Source organism: Tachyglossus aculeatus, chromosome 1 (genome assembly GCF_015852505.1).
Source record: "Tachyglossus aculeatus isolate mTacAcu1 chromosome 1, mTacAcu1.pri, whole genome shotgun sequence".
NCBI lineage: Eukaryota > Metazoa > Chordata > Mammalia > Monotremata > Tachyglossidae > Tachyglossus > Tachyglossus aculeatus.
In genome coordinates, this window is record NC_052066.1 from 12,044,455 (window position 1) to 12,065,368 (window position 20,914).

A 20,914-nucleotide genomic window follows, 5' to 3' on the forward strand; every position below is an offset into this window, starting at 1 on the left:
CATTCCCAGCTCTGCCCAATGCATGTATTGCCACCTGCAAAAATCCATCGATGGTATTCATTGAGCACATTCATTCAATCTTACTTATTGAACGCTTACCGTGTGCAGACCACCATACTAAGTGTGTGTAGAGCTTGGTAAAATGGGATTGGTTTTCGATCAGGATTGTGAGCTCCAGGTACGACAGAAACATCCCTCCACTTTGATTATCTTGTATCTACCTCCAATGCTTAGCACACGGTGCCCAGTAATAATAGGAACCCCGATATTGTAAGTAGGGCCCTCCTATATACAATAAGCCTTCAACCTGGCTTCCATCCCCTACATTCCACCAAAACCGCCCTCTCAAAGGCCACCAAAGACCAACTTCTTGCCAAATCCAACAGCTCCTACTCTATTCTAATCCTCCTCGACCTCTCAGCCACCTTTGAAACTGTGGACCATCCCCTTCTCAACACGCTATCCAACCTTGGCTTCAGACTGACCTTTCCTGGTTCTCATCTCTCCGGCCGTTCATTCTCAATCTCTTTGGCGGGCTCCTCAAGGGTCAGTTCTCGGTCCCCTTCTGTTCTCTATCTACACTCACTCCCTTGGTGAACTCATTGGCTCCCACGGCTTCAACTATCATCTCTACGCTGATGACACCCAAATCTACATCTCTGCCCCTGCTCTTTCTCCCTCCCTCCAGGCTCGTGTCTCCTCCTGCCTTCAGGACATCTCCACCTGGATGTCTGCCCGCCATCTAAAACTCAACATGTCTAAGACCAAACTCCTCATCTTCCCTCCCAAACCCTGCCCTCTCCCTGACTTTCCCATCACTGTAGACGGCACTACCATCCTTCCCGTCTCACAAGCCCGCAACCTCGGTGTCATCCTCGACTCCACTCTCTCATTCACCCATCACATCCAATCCATCACCAAAAGCTTCCGGTCTCACCTCCACCACATCGCCAAGATCCGCCGTTTCCTCTCCATCCAAACCGCTACCCTGCTGGTTCAATCTCTCATCCTATCCTGACTGGATTATCGCATCAGCCTCCTCTCTGATCTCCCATCCTTCTGCCTCTCCCCACTTCAGTCTATACTTCACTCTGCTGCCCGGAGCATCTGGGCATGTTACTCCCCTCCTCAAAAATCTCCAGCGGCTGCCTGTCAACCTACAAATCAAGCAAAAACTCCTCACTCTCGGCTTCAAAGCTCTCCATTCCCTCGCCACCTCCTACCTCACCTTCCTTCTCTCCTTCTACAGCCAAGCCCGCACACTCCGCTCCTCTGCCGCCACCTGTCCTGCCATCATGTCTCCCCCTTCTAGACTGCTGGGTAGGGACCGTCTCTGTATGTGGCCAACATGTGCTTCCCAAGCACTTAGTCCAGTGCTCTGCACACAGTAAGTGCTCAATAAATACGATTGAATGAATGAATCCTGAAACCTCCCTGAACTGGAACGCGCCACTGAACATTACTGCACACAGTAAACGCTCAGTAAATACTACCAATTGCCTGTGGCGGTACCAGCCTTGCCCGATGTCTCTCAAGAAGCCCAATGTTCAGTCAGGGAACGTGAGGAGTCGGGCCTGTTTCGTCTCCACCGGGGTAGGTAGGGCTGAAATGACCTGCTTTACCCTGGTCCCTGCCTTCTCCCCACCCCCCTGAACCCGTTCCCCTCCTCCTGCCCCCCAAGGGGAGGCTTTGGTCCATTTGAGGTTCCTGGAACCCCCAAACAGAAGGCCCCCCACCTTCTTGGGGGGGATCTTACCTCTCCGGTTCACCTGTGCAGTGAAATGGGAGCTGAGAGAGGATGGGATGAGAATATGAATAATCACGGTATTGTTAAGCACTTACTATGTGCCAGGCACTCTACTAAGGCGCTGGGGTTGGACACAGTCTCGGACCCCCATTTTATAGATGAGGGAACTGAGGCCCAGGGAAGTGATTTGCCCGAAGGTCACACGGCAGACAAGCGGCAGAGTCGGGATTTAGAACCCACGACCTTCTGTGCTGTGGGGTTGGGTAGGGATTGTCTCTATATGTTGCCAACTTGTACTTCCCAAGCGCTTAGTACAGTGCTCTGCACACAGTAAGCGCTCAATAAATACGATTGATTGATTGACAAACACATCCTGAAACCTCCCTGGACTGGAACACGCCTCAGAATGTTACTGCACACAGCAAACGCTCAGTAAATAGTAAATAACGGGACTCCATTCACTACTGTGTGCTCCATTCACTACGCCAGCTGGGACCCACCCTTTCTTCTGGGCTTGGGAAGTGAGAACTGAGGCCCCCCCGCCCCCAGACGACGGGACCACCCCCCGGCGCCCCGCATCAGACTCCCCCGGCCACCTCCTTCCCAGGGAACCGCGCGGGACCGAGCGAAGAACGACGAGACGGTGGGCGATCCCCGGCCCTTTTATTCGAAGAATCTACTGGTCTTTCAGTTCCTTGAGTCGCCGGATGGCCGACTTGACAGTGACGGCAGAGGTGGTGCTGGGAAGGAAAGCCACAACATCAGCCCTCGCCCACAAAACCTACCCTCACCGTTGCCCCCCTGCCCTGCCTGGGCTCGGGCCCGCTCATCTCTCCACCTTCTCTCCCTCCCGTGTCACCTATGCACTTCGATCTACGGCTTTTAAGCGCTCAACGTTCGCCCCACGGCACAAACGCACGGAGCTGGGACCGATTTGAGTGTATAGAGAAGCAGCCAGGCTCAGTGGAAAGAGCCCAGGCTTGGGAGTCAGACGTCAGTAGAGTACACTGTGCTCAGTCAATCCCCATTTTACAGATGAGGTAACAGGCACAGAGAATAATGATGGTATATGTTAAGCGCTCACTATGTGCCAAGCACTGTTCTAAGCACTGGGGCACATACAACATAATCAGATTGTCCCACGTGGGGCTCAGTCATTAGCCCCCATTTTCCAGATGAGGTAACTGAGGCCCAGAGAAGTGACTTCCCCGTGGTCACACAGCAGACACGTGGGAGAGTCAGGATTAGAACTCATGACCTTCTGAATCCCAGGCCCAGGTCCTTTCCACCATGTGACGCTTGCTTCTCAGAGAAGCGAAATGACTTGCCCAAGGTTACACGGCAGACAAGTGGCGGAGTGGTGCCATCAATAATAATAACGATGGCATTTATTAAGCGCTTACTATGTGCAAAGCACTGTTCTAAGCGCTGGGGAGGTAACAAGGTGATCAGGTTGTCCCACAGGGGGCTCAGTCTTGAACCCATGACGACTGACTCCAAAGCCCGGGCTCTTTCCACTGAGATACACTGCTTCTTGGGAGGCAGCTAAATTCTAATCCCACACTACTTGGGATTAGCACCCAAGTCCACTGCCTCCCAAGCCCAGCTCTTTCCATTAAGCCCCGCTAACCCTCCCTCACCAACCAGTCTCCCAGGCAGGCTGAAGCTGGGGCTGCTTCGGTGGGTGGGTCGTCCGTCCGTCCACCTGTCCCTCCTCCCCTCCGTCCCCAAGGGGATCTTACTTGTAGGTCCAGGCCCCGCCGGCGACTGTCTTCATACAAGACCCGCAATGCCAGATCCCCACGGCTCGCCTCTTCATCTTGGTCTGTTCCCGATGACACAAAGCCCATCAGACGTTTCCTCCCGGGGTCTCCCCGAACCCCCAAGCCCCCAGGGCCGGGCCCCGCTTTGTCCCATCCACCCGGGGGCAGAAGGGTTAGTGACTGAGCAGAGGCATCAGGGAGGTGGCCGCTACATATCAGGCGCTCAATGACACCGACTGACGGTTTCCCCACGAGACTGTCAGCTCCTTGGGGGCGGGAATCCTGCCTACTAATCCCAGGATCCTCTCCCAAGCGCTAAGTACAGATCTCCACACCCAAGAGGGGTCCAAAAGGTAATACTGACCACTAAAGGAGCCAGCGAAATCCCCCGGTTACCCCCATCTACACATAACCGGGTTCCCAAAGCTGTTCCTGATTCCCTCCTCCCTCTCAATTCCTGAGCTCGATCCTCCCGCTCCGGCTTGCCCCGACTTGGTTAAAAAGCCGCCCGGCGTTCCCGCTGCCCCTCGCCTGCTCACCTTGCCGCAGAAGGAGCAGGTGTACTTCGCGTGCTGGCTGATTTCGATTTTCTTCACCATCTTCCTGAGGGACGCGCCATAGCGGGTCCCGTACTTCCCCACGATCCCGACCTTCTTGGTTCGCTTGGCCTGGGGGTGGATGGGTGGGAGGAGGGTCAGAAGCTCTCTGAAGGGCACCCACCCTCCTCGGCCCACATCGGCGCATTTAATGAGCGCTCACTTGATGCAGTGCACGGCGCTGGACACTCGGGAAGGGCATTTTGTGGAAAGGACATTGCCTCCTGGAACGAAGTACGTCTGCCCCTTCTGTCCCACAGACTCTGAGCTCGTTGTGGACAGGGAATGTTTGCTTATTGTTAATAATAAAATAACGACGGTATTTGTTAAGCGCTTATTATGTGCTAAGCACTGTTCTAAGCACTGAGGGGGAGATACAAGGTAATCAGGTTGTCCCGTGCAGCTCAGTCTTCATCCCCATTTGACAGAAGAGGGAACCGAGGCCCAGAAGTTAAATGACTTGCACAAAGGCACATAGCTGACGAGTGGAGCAGCGGGATTAGAACCCACGACCTCTGACTCCCAATCCCGCGCTCTTTCCACTGAGCCAGGCTGCTTCTCTGTATTGTTGTATTGTCCTCTCCCGTGTGCTTAGTACAGTACCTTGAAGGCAGTAAGTGCTCAATAAATATGACTGACAACGAATACATGGAACAGCGCAGGGTGCCTTAATCGGAAATGTGTGTGACATATGGAGCTTCCTAAGCCTTTGCATAATACCTGTTAGGCGTTTACTATGTAGCAAGCACTGTTCCAAGTGCTGGGGTAAACATCCACTACACCACACTGCTTCTATCTCACCATCGCCATGCTCCAGCGAATCCTCCTAGCGATTGGCAAATTATTGTACTAACTCTCCCCCGGTGGACTGCAAGCTCCCTAAGGGCAGCTGCTACTTTTGCTAACTCTATTGTACTTCCTCCTGGTGCTCAGTGCAGTGCTCTGCACACAGAAGGTGCTCAACAATTTTGATGTCAGCTCCTGTGGGGCAGAAACCCTACTAACCCCACTAGCCTCTCCCAGGCGCTGAGTACAGAGTTCCACACGCAGCCGAAGGGTCCCAAGTTACCCAATCTGGTGTATTTATTGAGCACTTACCGTGTGCAGAGCACCGCACTAACAGCTTGGGAGAGCACACTATGACAATATAACAGTTGATGGCCACCTTCCCTGCCCACAACGAGTTTACAGTCTAGGAGGCAGACATGAATATAAATCACTGAGTTAGGGATATGTAAAGTGCTGAAGGTGGGGTGAATCAAGGGAGAAAATCAGGGTGACGCAGAAGGGAGTGGGAAAAGAGGAAAGGAGGGCTAATTCAGGGAAGGCCTCTTGGAGGAGGGGGCCTTCAATAAGGCTTTGAAGGTGGGGAGAGTCAGCCTCCAATAATAATGGTATCTGTTAAAGCGCTATGTTCTAAGCACTGGGGTACATACACGATAATCAGGTCGGGCACTGTCCCTGTCCCACACGGCACTCAGTCCTATTCCCATTATACAGATGAGGTACCTGAGGCAAAGGGAAGCGACTCGCCCAAGGTCACACAGCAGGCAAGTGGCGGAGTCGGGGTTAGACCCCACATCCTGACTCCCAAGCCCGGGCTCTTGCCAATAATAACCATGATATTTGTTAAGCGCCTACTACGTGCCAAGCACTGTTCCATGACCTGGGGTAGATAGGGGGTAATTGGGTTGTCCCACGTGGGGCTCACAGTCTCAATCCCCATTTTACAGATGAGGTCACTGAGGCACCGAGAAGTGAAGTGACTTGCCCGAAGTCCCACGGCCAACAAGTGGCAGGGCCGGGATTAGAACCCACGACCGCCCAAGCCTGAGCTCTTTCCACTAAACCACGCTGCTTCTCAACCCCACAGACGATTCATTCATTCAGTCGTGTTTATTTGTGCAAAGCACCGTGCTATGCGCTTGGAAGAGCGCATATGAGAAGCAGCGTGGCTCAGTGGAAAGAGCACGGGCTTTGGAGTCAGAGGCCATGGGTTCAAATCCCGGCTCAGCCAATTGTTGGCTGTGTGACTTTGGGCAAGTCACTTAACTTCTCTGTGCCTCAGTGCCTTCATCTGTAAAATGGGGATGAAGACTGAGCCCCCCCATGGGACAACCTGATCATCTTGTAACCTCCCCAGTGCTCAGAACAGTGCTTAGCACATAGCGCTTAATGCTATTTTTTTAAAAAAAGGAGAGTGCAACAACAGACACATCCCCTGCCCACAACGAGCTCAGTCTACAAAAGAGCCTGGGCTTGGGAGTCAGAGGTCGTGGGTTCAAATCCCGACTCTGCCACTTGTCAGCTGTGTGACTTTGGGCAAGCACTTCACTTCTCTGTGCCTCAGTTCCCTCATCTGTAAAATGGGGCTGAAGACTGTGAGCCCCACATGGTACAACCTGATCACCTTGTATCCCGCCCAGTGCTTAGAACAGTTCTTTTCACATAGTAAGCGCTTAACAAACGTCATTATCATTATTTTAATCCCAGCTCCGCCACTTGTCAGCTGTGTGATCTTGGGCAAGTCACTTCACTCCTGAGCCTCAGTGACCTCATCTGTAAAACGGGAATGAATGAATGAATGAATCAATCAATCGTATTTATTGAGCGCTTACTATGTGCAGAGCACTGTACTAAGCGCTTGGGAAGTACAAATTGGCAACACATAGAGACAGTCCCTACCCAACAGTGGGCTCACAGTCTAAAAGGGGGAGACAGAGAACAGAACCAAACATACCAACAAAATAAAATAGGATAGAAATGTACAAGTAAAATAAATAAATAAATAAATAGAGCAATAAATATGTACAACCATATATACATATATACAGGTGCTATGGGGAAGGGAAGGAGGTAAGATGGGGGGATGGAGGGGGGGGCAACTTGAAGACTGTGAGCCCCACGTGGGGCAACCTGATTGCCTTGTATCTACCCCAGTGCTTAGCACATAGTAAGCGCTTAACAGATGCATTATTATGATTATTATTATTGAGCAGGGAGAGCATCGCGGGCCAGAAGCAGGACGTGGGCGAGCCACAAGCTGCCCCGGCCTCGCCCATTCATTCATTGATTCAATCGTATTTATTGAGGGTTTACTGCGTACAGAGCACCGCTTGGGAAGTACAAGTTGGCAACATATAGAGACGGTCCCTACCCAACAGCGGGCTCACAGTCTAAAAAGGGGAGACAGACAACAAAACATATTAACAAAATAAATAGAGTAGTAAAGACGTACAAGTAAAATAGAGTAATAAATCTGTACAAACATATATACAGATGCTGTGGGGAGGGGAAAAGGAGGCTCAGTCTGGGAAGGCCTCCTGAAGGAGGTGAGCGCTCAGTACCCAACAACACCCAACAACGGGCTCACAGTCTAGAAGGGGGAGACAGACAACAAAACAAAACATGTGGACAGGCGTCATCAGAATAAATAGAAATATAGCCAGACCCTCGGCCCGCCACGCCGCATAATAATAATAATGGCATTTATTAAGAGCCTACTATGTGCCAAGCACTTCACCTCCTCCAGGAGACCTTCCCAGACTGAGCCTCTTCCTTCCTCTCCCCCTCGTCCCCCTCATCTTACCTCCTTCCCTTCCCCACGGCACCTGTATATATGCTTCTACATATTTATTACTCTATTTATTTATTTTACTTGTACATATCTATTCTATTTATTTTGTTAGTATGTTTGGTTTTGTTGTCTGTCTCCCCCTTTTAGACTGTGAGCCCACTGCTGGGTAGGGACGGTCTCTATATGTTGCCAACTTGTACTTCCCAAGCGCTCAGTCCAGTGCTCTGCACACAGTAAGCGCTCAATAAATACGATTGATTGATTGATAGTCTAAGCGCTGGGAAGATAAAAGGTAATCAGGTTGTCCCACACGGGGCTCAGTCTTCATCCCCATTTTCCAGATGAGGTCACTGAGGCCCAGAGAAGTGACCTGCCCAAAGTCACCCGGCTGACAACTGGCAATTAGAGAAGCGGCGTGGCTCAGCGGAAAGAGCTCGGGCTTTGGAGTCAGAGGTCGTGGGTTCAAATCCCAGCCCGGCCAATTGTCAGCTGTGCGACTTTGGGCAAGTCACTTCTCTGGGCCTCAGTGACCTCGTCTGGAAAATGGGGATTAAGACTGTGAGCCCCCCGTGGGACATCCTGTAATCTCTCCAGCGCTTAGAACAGTGCTTTGCACATAGTAAGCGCTTAATAAATGCCATTATTATTATTATTATTATTAATTGGCATGGCTCCCCTTCTCGGGCATCCGGCCCAGTGAGGCCCGGCTAGGCCCCGCCCCGCCCCGCCGCCGGGAATCCCCACCTCTGCCCACAAAAGCCGGGTCACGGGCAGCAGAGCTCCCCGACAAAACGATCCCGGCCCCCGATGGTGGCGGGGCGGTCGCCGGGCGGCGGATGGCACCGGATGGCGGCGCGGGGCGGGCAGGCGGGCACCGTAGGTCAACTCACCATACTCCCCGCAGCCAGTCCTCAACCTAGAGAGAAAGGAGCGCAACGCGCAGGCGCGATTTCAGGCCCGGAGGCCGGAAGTGGCGCCTCCGCCGGAAGTCCGAGGGAACGCGGAGGACCGGCTAGCCACTGAACTCTATGGTCAGGAGGCCTCTAGTCAATCAATCCATCAATCAATCGTATTTATTGAGCGCTTACTGTTTGCAGAACACTGTGCTGAGCGCTTGGCAACATATAGAGACGGTCCCTACCCAACAGCGGGCTCACAGTCTAGAAGGGGGAGACAGGGAACAAAACCAAACATACTAACAAAATAAAATAAATAGGATAGATATGTACAAGTAAAATAAATACATAAATAGACTGATAAATATGCACATATGTGCATGTGTGTACATATATGTACATATGTGTGCCCATATGTACACATATGTACATATGTGTGCACATACACATATATACATGCATACATGTATGTACATATATGTGCACGTGTGTGCACATATATACACACATACATATATGTACAAACATAAATACATATATACAGGTGCTGTGGGGAAGGGAAGGAGGTAAGATGCGGGGGATGGAGAGGGGGACAAGGGGGAGAGGAAGGAAGGGGCTCAGTCTGGGAAGGCCTCTTGGAGGAGGTGAGCTCTCAGTAGGGCCTTGAAGGGAGGAAGAGAGCAATCAATCGTATTTATTGAGCGCTTACTGTGTGCAGAACACTGGACTAAGCGCTTGGGAAGTACAAGTGGGCAACATATAGAGACAGTCCCTACTCAACAGTGGGCTCATAGTCTAGAAGGGGGAGACAGAAAACAAAACCAAATATACTAACAAAATAAAATAAATAGAATAGATATGTACAAGTAAAATAAATACATAAGTAAATAGAGTAATAAATATGTACAAACATATATACATATATACAGGCGCTGTGGGGAAGGGAAGGAGGTAAGAAGGGGGGATGGAGAGGGGGATAGTCAGTCATTCTATCGTAGTTATTGAGCGCTTCTTGGGTGCAGGGCAGTGGGCTAAGCGCTTGGAAAGTACAGTTCATTCATTCGATTTATTAAGCTCTTATTGGATGCAAAGCACTGGACTAAATGCTTGGAAAGTACAATTCATTCATTCATTCGTATTTATGAAGCCTTTACTGGGTGCAGAGCACTGGGCTAAGCGCTTGGGAAGTACAATTCATTCATTCATTCGTATTTATTAAGACTTTACTGGGTGCAAAGCCCTGGGCTAAGCGCTTGGAAAGTACAATTCATTCGATTTATTAAGCTCTTATTAGGTGCAGAAGACTGGACTAAATGATTGAAAAGTACAATTCATTCATTCATTCGTATTTATTAAGCCTTTACTGGGTGCAGAGCACTAGGCTAAGTGCTTGGAAAGTACAATTCATTCATTTGATTTATTAAGCTCTTAATGGGTGCAGAACACTGGACTAAATGATTGAAAAGTACAATTCATTCATTCATTCATTCGTATTAAGCCTTTACTGGGTGCAGAGCACTGGGCTAAGCGCTTGGGAAGTAAAATTCATTCATTCGATTTATTAAGCTTTTATTGGGTGCAGAGCACTGGACTAAATGCTTGGAAAGTACAGTTTATTCATTTATTCGTATTTATTAAGCCCTTATTGGGTGCAGAGCACTGGGCTAAGCACTTGGAAAGTACAATTCATCCATTCATTTGTATTTATTAAGCCCTTACTGGTGCAGAGCACTGGACTAAGCGCTTGGGAAAGTACAATACAACAATAAACAGTGACAATCCCTGCCCACAACGAGGTAACAAGTCTAGAGCAGCATGGCCTAGTGGATAGCACACAGGCCCCGGAGTCAGAAGGTCACGGGTTCTAATTCCAGCTCCACGACTTGTCTGCTGTGTGACCTTGGGCAAGTCGCTTCACTTCTGTGGGCCTCAGTTCCCTCATCTGGAAAATTGAGATTGAGACTGTGAGCCCCACATGGGACAGGGACTGTGTCCAGCCTGATTTGCTTGTACCCACCCCAGGGCTTAGTACGATGCCTGGCACATAGTAAGTGCTTAGCAAAATACAATTATTATTATTACTATTACTGGGGGGGAGTCAGACATCAATACAAACAAATACAATTACAAATATATACATAAGTGCAGTCAGCCAGTCATACCTACTTATTGAGTGCAGAGCATTGTACTAAACGCTTGGGAGAGTGCAGTGGAACAACAGACACTTTCTCTGCCCACAAAGAGCTTACAATCATGGTATGTGTGTGGGGGAGGGGGATTCTCAAAGGAGCCTTAGCCAGAGGGGGGATTGATCTGGGATTTAAGAGGGATGGGTAGAGGTGAGACAGGGTGGCCTAATGGAAAGAACACAGTGGGCCCGACAATAATTGTTGTGTTTGTTAAGCGCTTACTATGTGCCTTCAGGACATCTCCATCTGGATGTCTGCCTGCCACCTAAAACTCAACATGTCCAAGACTGAACTCCTTGTCTTCCCTCCCAAACCCTGCCCTCTCCCTGACTTTCCCATCACTGTTGACGGCACTACCATCCTCCTCGTCTCACAAGCCCACAACGTTGGTGTCATCCTCGACTCCACCCTCTCATTCACCCCTCACATCCAAGCCATCACCAAAACCTGCCGGTCTCAGCTCCGCAACATTGCCAAGATCTGCCCTTTCCTCTCCATCCAAACTGCTACCCTGCTCGTTCAAGCTCTCATCCTATCCGATCTGGACTACTGCATCAGCCTCCTCTCCGATCTCCCATCCTCGTGTCTCTCCCCACTTCAATCCATACTTCATGCCGCTGCCCGGATTGTCTTTGTCCAGAAACGCTGTGGGCATGTTACTCCCCTCCTCAAAAATCTCCAGTGGCTACCAATCAATCTGCGCATCAGGCAGAAACTCCTCACCCTCTGCTTCAAGGCTGTCCATCACCTCACCCCCTCCTACCTCACCTCCCTTCTCTCCTTCTCCAGCCCAGCCCTCACCCTCCGCTCCTCTGCTGCTAATCTCCTCATCGTGCCTCATTCTCGCCTGTCCCGCCGTCAACCCCCGGCCCACATCATCCCCCTGGCCTGGAATGCCCTCCCTCCCCACATCCACCAAGCTAGCTCTCTTCCTCCCTTCAAGGCCCTACTGAGAGCTCACCTCCTCCAGGAGGCCTTCCCAGACTGAGCCCCCTCCTTCCTCTCCCCCTCGTCCCCCTCTCCATCCCCACCGTCTTACCTCCTTCCCTTCCCCACAGCACCTGTATATATATATATATATGTTTGTACATATTTATTACTCTATTTATTTTAGTTGTACATATCTATTCTATTTCAATCAATCAATCAATCAATCGTATTTATTGAGCGCTTACTATGTGCAGAGCACTGTACTAAGCGCTTGGGAAGTACAAATTGGCATCACATAGAGACAGTCCCTACCCAACAGTGGGCTCACAGTCTAAAAGGGGGAGACAGAGAACTGAACCAAACATACCAACAAAATAAAATAAGTAGGATAGAAATGTACAAGTAAAATAAATAAATAAATAGAGTAATAAATATGTACAACCATATATACATATATACAGGTGCTGTGGGGAAGGGAAGGAGGTAAGACGGGGGGATGGAGAGGGGGACGAGGGGGAGAGGAAAGAAGGGGCTCAGTCTGGGAAGGCCTCCTGGAGGAGGTGAGCTCTCAGCAGGGCCTTGAAGGGAGGAAGAGAGCTAGCTTGTCGGATGGGCAGAGGGAGGGCATTCCAGGCCCGGGGGATGATGTGGGCTGGGGGTCGATGGCGGGACAGGCGAGAGCGAGGTACAGTGAGGAGATTAGTGGTGGAGGAGTGGAGGGTGCGGGCTGGGCAGTAGAAGGAGAGAAGGGAGGTGAGGTAGGAGGGGGCGAGGTGATGGACAGCCTTGAAGCCCAGGGTGAGGAGTTTCTGCTTGATGCGCAGATTGATCGGTAGCCATTGGAGGTTTTTGAGGAGGGGAGTAATATGTCCAGAGCGTTTCTGGACAAAGATAATCCGGGCAGCAGCATGAAGTATGGATTGAAGTGGAGAGAGACACGAGGATGGGAGATCAGAGAGAAGGCTAGTGCAGTAGTCCAGACGGGATAGGATGAGAGCTTGAATTAGCAGGGTAGCGGTTTGGATGGAGAGGAAAGGGTGGATCTTGGCAATGTTGCGGAGCTGAGACCGGCAGGTTTTGGTGACGGCTTGGATGTGAGGGGTGAATGAGAGAGCGGAGTCGAGGATGACAACAAGGTTGCGGGCTTGTGAGACGGGAAGGATGGTAGTGCCGTCAACAGAGATGGGAAAGTCAGGGAGAGGACAAGGTTTGGGAGGGAAGACAAGGAGCTCAGTCTTCGACATGTTGAGCTTTAGGTGGCGGGCGGACATCCAGATGGAGATGTCCTGAAGGCAGGAGGAGATGCGAGCCTGGAGGGAGGGGGAGAGAGCAGGGGCAGAGATGTAGATCTGGGTGTCATCAGCGTAGAGATGATAGTTGAAGCCGTGGGAGCGAATGAGGTCACCAAGGGAGTGAGTGTAGATTGAGAACAGAAGGGGACCAAGCACTGAACCTTGGGGAACCCCCACAGTAAGAGGATGGGAGGGGGAGGAGGAGCCTGCAAAAGAGACTGAGAAAGAACGACCGGAGAGATAAGAGGAGAACCAGGAGAGGACGGAGTCTGTGAAGCCAAGGTCAGATAACGTGTTGAGGAGAAGGGGGTGGTCCACAGTGTCAAAGGCAGCTGAGAGGTCGAGGAGGATTAGGACAGAGTATGAGCCGTTGGATTTGGCAAGCAGGAGGTCATTGGTGACCTTTGAGAGCGCAGTTTCCGTGGAATGAAGGGGACGGAAGCCAGACTGGAGGGGGTCGAGGAGAGAGTTGTTGTTGAGGAATTCTAGGCAGCGCGTGTAGACAACTCGTTCAAGGAGTTTGGAAAGGAATGGTAGGAGGGATATGGGACGATAACTAGAAGGTGAGGTGGGGTCAAGAGAGGGTTTTTTTAGGATGGGAGAGACATGGGCATGTTTGAAGGCAGAGGGGAAGGAACCAGTGGAGAGTGAGCGGTTGAAGATGGAAGTTAAGGAGGGGAGAAGGGATGGAGCGAGAGATTTCATAAGATGAGAGGGAATGGGGTCAGAAGCACAGGTGGCCGGAGTAGCACTTGAGAGGAGGGAGGAGAGTTCCTCTGAGGATACCGCTGGGAAGGATGGGAGAGTAGCAGAGAGTGTTGAGAGCCGGGAGGTTGGAGAAAGGGGGGAAGAGACTTTGGGGAGGTCGGACCTGATGGATTTAATTTTGTTAATGAAGTAGGAGGCCAGATCGTTGGGGGTGAGGGAAATAATAATAATGGCATTTATTAAGCACTTACTATGTGCAGAGCACTGTTCTAAGCGCTGGGGAATTTACAAGGTGATCAGGTTGTCCCACAACCTATTTATTTTATTTTGTTAATATGTTTGGTTTTGTTCTCTGTCTCCCCCTTCTAGACTGTGAGCCCACTGTTGGGTAGGGACCATCTCTATTTGTAGCCAACTTGTACTTCCCAAGTGCTTAGTACAGTGCTCTGCACACAGTAAGTGCTCAATAAATACAATTGATTGATTGATTGCCAGGCACTGTACTAACCACTGGGGTGGATACAAGCAAATCAGGTTGGACACCGTCTCTGTCCCACATGGGGTTCACAGTCTCAATCCCCATTTGCAGATGTGGTAACTGAGGCCCAGAGAAGTGAAGTGACTTGCCCAAGGTCACACAGCAGACAAGCGGTGGAGCTGGGATTAGAACCCATGACCTTCTGACTCCAAGGCCCGTGCTCTTTCCACTGAGCCACGCTGTTTCTCTAGATTGTGAGCCGGTTGTTGGGAAGGGATCGTCTCTATTTGTTGCCAAATTGTACTTTCCAAGTGCTTAATACAGTGCTCTGCACATAGTAAGTGCTCAATAAATACGATTGATGATGATGATGATGAATGAATGAATGAATGACTAGCTCTCCTATCTGGACGCAGACCACTGAGCCCAAGTTCAGTGGGAGGATAGATGGAGCCGGGGACCCTCCCGACACGCTCCTCCTCGGAAGGCACCAGGCTGGCTGTGTCCAGCCCTCCAGCAGCCTCAAGAGCCCAGGTCCCGGGGGGCCTGGCCGGCCCCCACCAGGTGTTCAGTGTGACTCTGGAGAGGCCACCAAGGCCACCCGCCAGCACCAATCAATCAATCAATCAATCATATTTATTGAGCGCTTACTGTGTGCAGAGCACTGTACTAAGCGCTTGGGAAGTACAAGCTAGCAACCCAATCAATCCCAAATCGGATTTCATGCTGCTGCCCGGATTATCTTTGTCCAGAAACGCTCTGGGCATATTACTCCCCTCCTCAAAAACCTCCAATGGCTACCAATCAATCTGCGCATCAGGCAGAAACTCCTCACCCTGGGCTTCAAGGCTGTCCATCCCCTCGCCCCCTCCTACCTCACCTCCCTTCTCTCCTTCTGCAGCCCAGCCCGCACCCTCCGCTCCTCTGCCACTAATCTCCTCGCCGTGCCTCGTTCTCGCCTGTCCCGCCATCGACCCCCGGCCCACGTCATCCCCCGGGCCTGGAATGCCCTCCCTCTGCCCACCCGCCAAGCTAGCTCTCTTCCTCCCTTCAAGGCCCTACTGAGAGCTCACCTCCTCCAGGAGGCCTTCCCAGACTGAGCCCCTTCCTTCCTCTCCCCCTCGCCCCCCTCTCCATCCCCCCCATCTTACCTCCTTTCCTTCCCCCCATCTTACCTCCTTCCCTTCCCCACAGCACCTGTATATATGTATATATGGCTGTACATATTTATTACTCTATTTATTTATTTATTTATTTTGCTTGTACATATCTATCCTATTTATTTTATTTTGTTAGTATGTTTGGTTTTGTTCTCTGTCTCCCCCTTTTAGACTGTGAGCCCACTGTTGGGTAGGGACTGTCTCTGTATGTTGCCAATTTGTACTTCCCAAGCGCTTAGTACAGTGCTCTGCACATAGTAAGCGCTCAATAACTATGATTGATGATGATGATGATGATGATGATGATTCCTCTCCTGGGAGGAAGTGCTTGCTCAGAGCCCTCCAGACAGGAACTAACTCCCCAGACTGTAAGCTTGTTATAGGCAGGGAATGCATCTGTGATACTGTTATGGGATACTTGTATCTACCCCAGTGCTTAGCTTGGCCCGTAGTACTCGCTTAAATTTTCAAGCACTTAGTATAGTGTTCTGCACACAGTAAGTGCTCAATAAATACGATTGAATGAATGAATGAATGAATGTTTGACACATAGTAAGTGCAGTGCTTGGCACATAGTAAGCGCTTAACAAATACCATGATAATAATAATAATAATAATAATAATGGTATTTGTTAAGCGCTTACTATGTGCAAAGCACTGCTCTAAGTGCTGGGGAGGTTACAAGGTGATCAGGTTGTCCCACGGGGGGCTCACAGTTTTAATCCCCAATTTACAGATGAGGTAACTGAGGCACAGAGAAGTGAAGTGACTTGCCCAAAGTCACACAGCTGACAGTTGGCGGAGCCAGGATTTGAACCCATGACCTCTAACTCCAAAGCCTGTGCTCTTTCCACTGATTATTATCATTATTTTATTATCATTACTGTTCTTACCATTACTATCACTATTATTATCATGATCATTATTATTATTACAATTGAATGAATGGATGAACGGGTTCACCCTGGGGTATCTGAGAGCCTATTCCCCCTGCTCACCAACTGGGGAGGTCGGGAGGAGGCAGGGGCTTCCAATCACCTTTTAGACTGTGAGCCCACTGTTGGGTAGGGACTGTCTCCATACGTTGCCAACTTGTACTTCCCAAGCACTTAGTACAGTGCTCTGCAGACAGTAAGCGTTCAATAAATACGATTGATTGATTGATTGATTGTTATATTATTCTCTCCCAATAATAATTAATAATGATGGTATTTGTTAAGCACTTACAGCATGTGTATATATGTGTATATGTACATATTTATTACTCTATTTATTTTACTTGTACATATCTATTCATTTTATTTTGTTAGTATGTTTGGTTTTGTTCTCTGTCTCCCCCTTTTAGACAGTGAGCCCACTGTTGGGTAGGGACTGTCTCTATATGTTGCCAACTTGTACTTCCCAAGCGCTTAGTACAGTGCTCTGCACACAGTAAGTGCTCAATAAATATGATTGATTGGTTGATTGATTATGGGCCAAGTACTCTTCTATCATCATCATCATCAATCGTATTTATTGAGCGCTTACTCTGTGCAGAGCACTGTAGTAAGCGCTTGGGAAGTACAAATTGGCAACATATAGAGACAGTCCCTACCCAACAGTGGGCTTACAGTCTAAAAGGGGGAGACAGAGAACAAAACCAAACATACTAACAAAATAAAATAAATAGAATAGATATGTACAAATAAAATAAATAAATAGAGTAATAAATATGTACAAACATATATACATATATACAGGTGATGTGGGGAAGGGAAGGAGGTAAGATGGGGGGTTGGAGAGGGGGACGAGGGGGAGAGGAAGGAAGGGGCTCATGCTAAAAAATATGGAACGCTTCACGAATTTGCGTGTCATCCTTCTAAGCACTGGATTAGATACAAGGTCATCACGTTGTCCCATTTGGGGCTCATTGTCTTAATCCTCATTCAGGTAGCTGAGGCCCAGAGAAATCAAGTAGCTTGCCCAAGGTCACACTAAAGACAAGTGGCAGAGCTGGGATTAGAACCCACGTACTCTGACTCCCAAGCCTGGGCTCTTTCCACTAAACCACACTGCTTGTCCCAAGCACTTAGTACAGTAAGTACTCAAAAAATACAATTTACTAATTGACCTGTCCCCCCCGGAGCACCGGAGAGCACAACTCCCTCCCGCCCCCCAACTGGGGGGTCCGGGGGTGAGGTGTAGGCTTCCAGGCCCAACTGCTGGTGGGAGTGGGAGAAGAGGAAAGGAGGTTTTAGTCCGAAGCCTCCCCCTCGCTAAGCCCACCTTTCCCTTTCTTCCACTCCCTTCTGCATCGCCCTGACTTGCTCCCTTTATTCATCCCTCCTCCCAACCCCACAGCACTTCTGTCCACATCCATCATTTATTGATTTATATTAACGCCTGCCTCCCCCTCTAGACTGTAAGCTCACTGTGGGCAGGGAATGTACCTGCTTATTGTTATAATGTACTCTCCCATGTGCTGAGCATAGTGTTCTGCCCACAGTAAGCGCTCAGCAGTGTGGCTTAGCGGAAAGAGCCCAGGCTCGGGAGTCAGAGGTCGTGGGTTCCAATCCCGGCTCCGCCGCTTGTCAGCTGTGTGACTTTGGGCAAATCACTTCACTTCTCTGGGCCTCAGTGACCTCATCTGTAAAATGGGGATTAGGACTGTGAGCCCCACGTGGGACAACCTGATTACCTTGCATGTACCCCAGCTCCTTAGCTTGGCACGTAGTAAGCGCTTAAATTTTCAAGCGCTTAGTACAGTGTTCTGCACACAGTAAGTGCTCAATAAATACGATTGAATGAATGAATGTTTGACACATAGTAAGTGTAGTGCTTGGCACATAGTAAGTGCTTAACAAATACCATAATAATAATAATGGTATTTGTTAAGCGCTTACTATGTGCAAAGCACTGTTCTAAGCACTGGGGAGGTTACAAGGTGATCAGGTTGTCCACCGGGGGGCTCACAGTTTTAATGCCCAACTTACAGATGAGGTAACTGAGGCACAGAGAAGTGAAGTGACTTGCCCAAAGTCACACAGCTGACAGTTGGCGGAGCCAGGATTTGAACCCATGACCTCTGACTCCAAAGCCTGTGCTCTTTCCACTGATTATTATCATTGTTTTATTATCATTACTGTTATTATCATTACTATCACTATTATTATCATGATCATTATTATTATTTCAATTGAATGAATGAATGAACAGGTTTACCCTGGGGTATCTGAGAGCCTATCCCCCCCTACTCACCAACTGGGGTGGTCAGGAGGAGGCAGGGGCTTCCAATCACCGCTTGGTGTGTTTCAAGGCCTGGGGCGAGTCCAATGGATGATCCCGAAGAATACATGGCTTCCTCAGTTTTCTAGAGCTTCTCTTCTTCCCCGCAGTGCAAACCCCCTCCTGCTCAAGGTTTGGATGTGATTTCCAATTTCCCGGCCAAGTGGGGCACCGGTCCTGCGGGGGGTGGGAGTCGTGACCTTCTCTGGAGCTGACCTTTGGGTGGATGATGATATCACTGACCAAGGTCACATGGTAGTCAATCAATCAATCAATCAATCATATTTATTGAGCGCTTACTGTGTGCAGAGCAACCTACTAAGCGCTTGGGAAGTACAAGTTGGCAAGATGTAGAGACGGTCCCTACCCAACAGGGGGCTCACAGTCTAGAAGGGGGAGAGAGAGAACAAATTCAAACATATTAACAAAATAAAATAAATAGAATAGATATGTACAAGTAAAACAAATAAATAGAGTAATAAATATGTACAAACATATATACATATATACAGGTGCTGTGGAGAAGGGAAGGAGGTAAGGCGGGAGGGATGGAGAGGGGGAGGAGGGGGAGAGGAAGGAGGGGGCTAGGAGGGGCGGAGGTGCATGGGCCGCTCCACTCCAAACCCACCTTGGCTTGACTTAACAGGTGCGTCCGGGCAGGGGGAGAAATGGAGCCTCCTTGCTGACCTCTCTCCCCGCTCCGCTCCAGCCCTTACTTCACTCTGCTGCCCGGATCATTTTAAGACAAAAACGTTCCAGCCATGTCTCCCCACTCCTCAAGAAACTCGAGTGGTTGCCCAGCCACCTCCACATCAAACAAAAACTCCTCACCATTGGCTTTAAAGTCCTTCATCGCCTTGCCCCCTCCTACCTCACCCAACTACTCTCCTACTACAACCCAGCCTGCAAACTTCGCTCCTCTAATGCTAACCTTCTCACTGGACACAGATCTCGTCTATCTCACCCCTGAAACTCTTGCCCTCATCCTGCCTCTGGCTTGGAATGGCCTCCCTCCTCATATCTGACAGACAATGACTCTCCCGGCCATCAAAGCCATATTGAAGCCAACCTTGTTCACTTCAAGTTTATCCTTTCCTGCCTTAACTCTGCCCTCTCCTCTGCCAGGCAAAACTATTTCTCCTCCCTTATTGACACCCATGCCCATCATCCCCAGCAGCTCTTCAGTACATTTAACTCCCTTCTCAGGCCCCCTGTTCCTCCCCCTTCTCTTTCCCTCCCCCGCAACGATCTGGCTTCCTACTTCATTAGTAAAATTAACTCCATCAGGTCTGAACTCCTTCTCCATCCCCCTTCTCCATCCCCCCTGCTCTCAATACTCTCTGCTACTCTCCCATCTCCTTGCCAGCAGTATCTTCAGATGAGATCTCCTCCCTCCTCTCAAGTGCTACTCCATCCACCTGTGCTTCTGACCCCATTCCCTCTCATCTTATGAAATCTCGCCCCTTCCCTCCTCCCCTCCTTAACTTCCACCTTCAACCGCTCACTCTCCACTGGTTCCTTCCTCCCTGCCTTCAAACATGCCCACGTCTCCCCCATCCTAAAGAAACCCTCTCTTGACCCCACCTCCCCTTCTAGTTATCATCTTATCTCCCTCCTACCGTTCTTTTCCACTCCTAGAACGAGTTGTTTAAACCTGCTGCCTCAAATTCCTCAACACCAACTCTCTCCTTGACCCCCTCCAATCTGGCTTCCATCCCTTACACTCCACCGAAACTGCCCTCTCAAAAGTCACCAGTGACCTCCTTCTTGACAAATCCAACGGCTCCTACTCTATCCTAATCCTCCTCGACCTCTCAGCTTCCTTCGACACTGTGGACCACCCCCTTCTCCTCAACACTTGGCTTCACAGACTCAGTCCTCTCCTGGTTCTCCTCTTATCTCTCCAGCCATTCATTCTCAGTCTCCTTTGCGGGCTCCACCTCCCCCTCCCATCCCCTTACTGTAGGGGTTCCTCAAGGGCCAGTTTTTAGTCCCCTTCTGTTCTCTATCTACACTCACTCTCTTGGTGAACTCATTCGCTCCCACGGCTTCAACTATCATCTCTACGCCGCTGATGATGCCCAAATCTACATCCCTACCCCTGCTCTCTCTCCCTCCCTCTAGGCTCGGGTCTCCTCCTGCCTTCAGGACATCTCCATCTGGATGTCTGCCTGCCATATAAAACTCAAAATGTCCAAGACTGAACTCCTTATTTTCCCTCCCAAACCCTGCCCTCTCCCTGACTTTCCCGTCACTGTAGACGGCACTACCATCCTTCCCGTCTCATGAGCCCGCAACCTTGGCATCATCCTCG

General features: G+C 49.9%; 1 protein-coding gene across 1 annotated transcript; it reads right to left on the bottom strand.

The window, feature by feature from the left end:
- Positions 1–2,391: 2,391 nt before the first annotated feature.
- Positions 2,392–8,656, bottom strand: RPL37A (ribosomal protein L37a). Its single transcript, XM_038747837.1, has 4 exons — positions 8,574–8,656; positions 4,050–4,178; positions 3,490–3,572; positions 2,392–2,487 (listed from the first exon to the last, which is right to left on the bottom strand). Exons 1-4 carry the CDS (start codon positions 8,574–8,576, stop codon positions 2,424–2,426), a joined length of 279 nt encoding a protein of 92 aa, XP_038603765.1. The 5' UTR covers positions 8,577–8,656; the 3' UTR covers positions 2,392–2,423.
- Between the last annotated feature and the right edge of the window lie 12,258 nt (positions 8,657–20,914).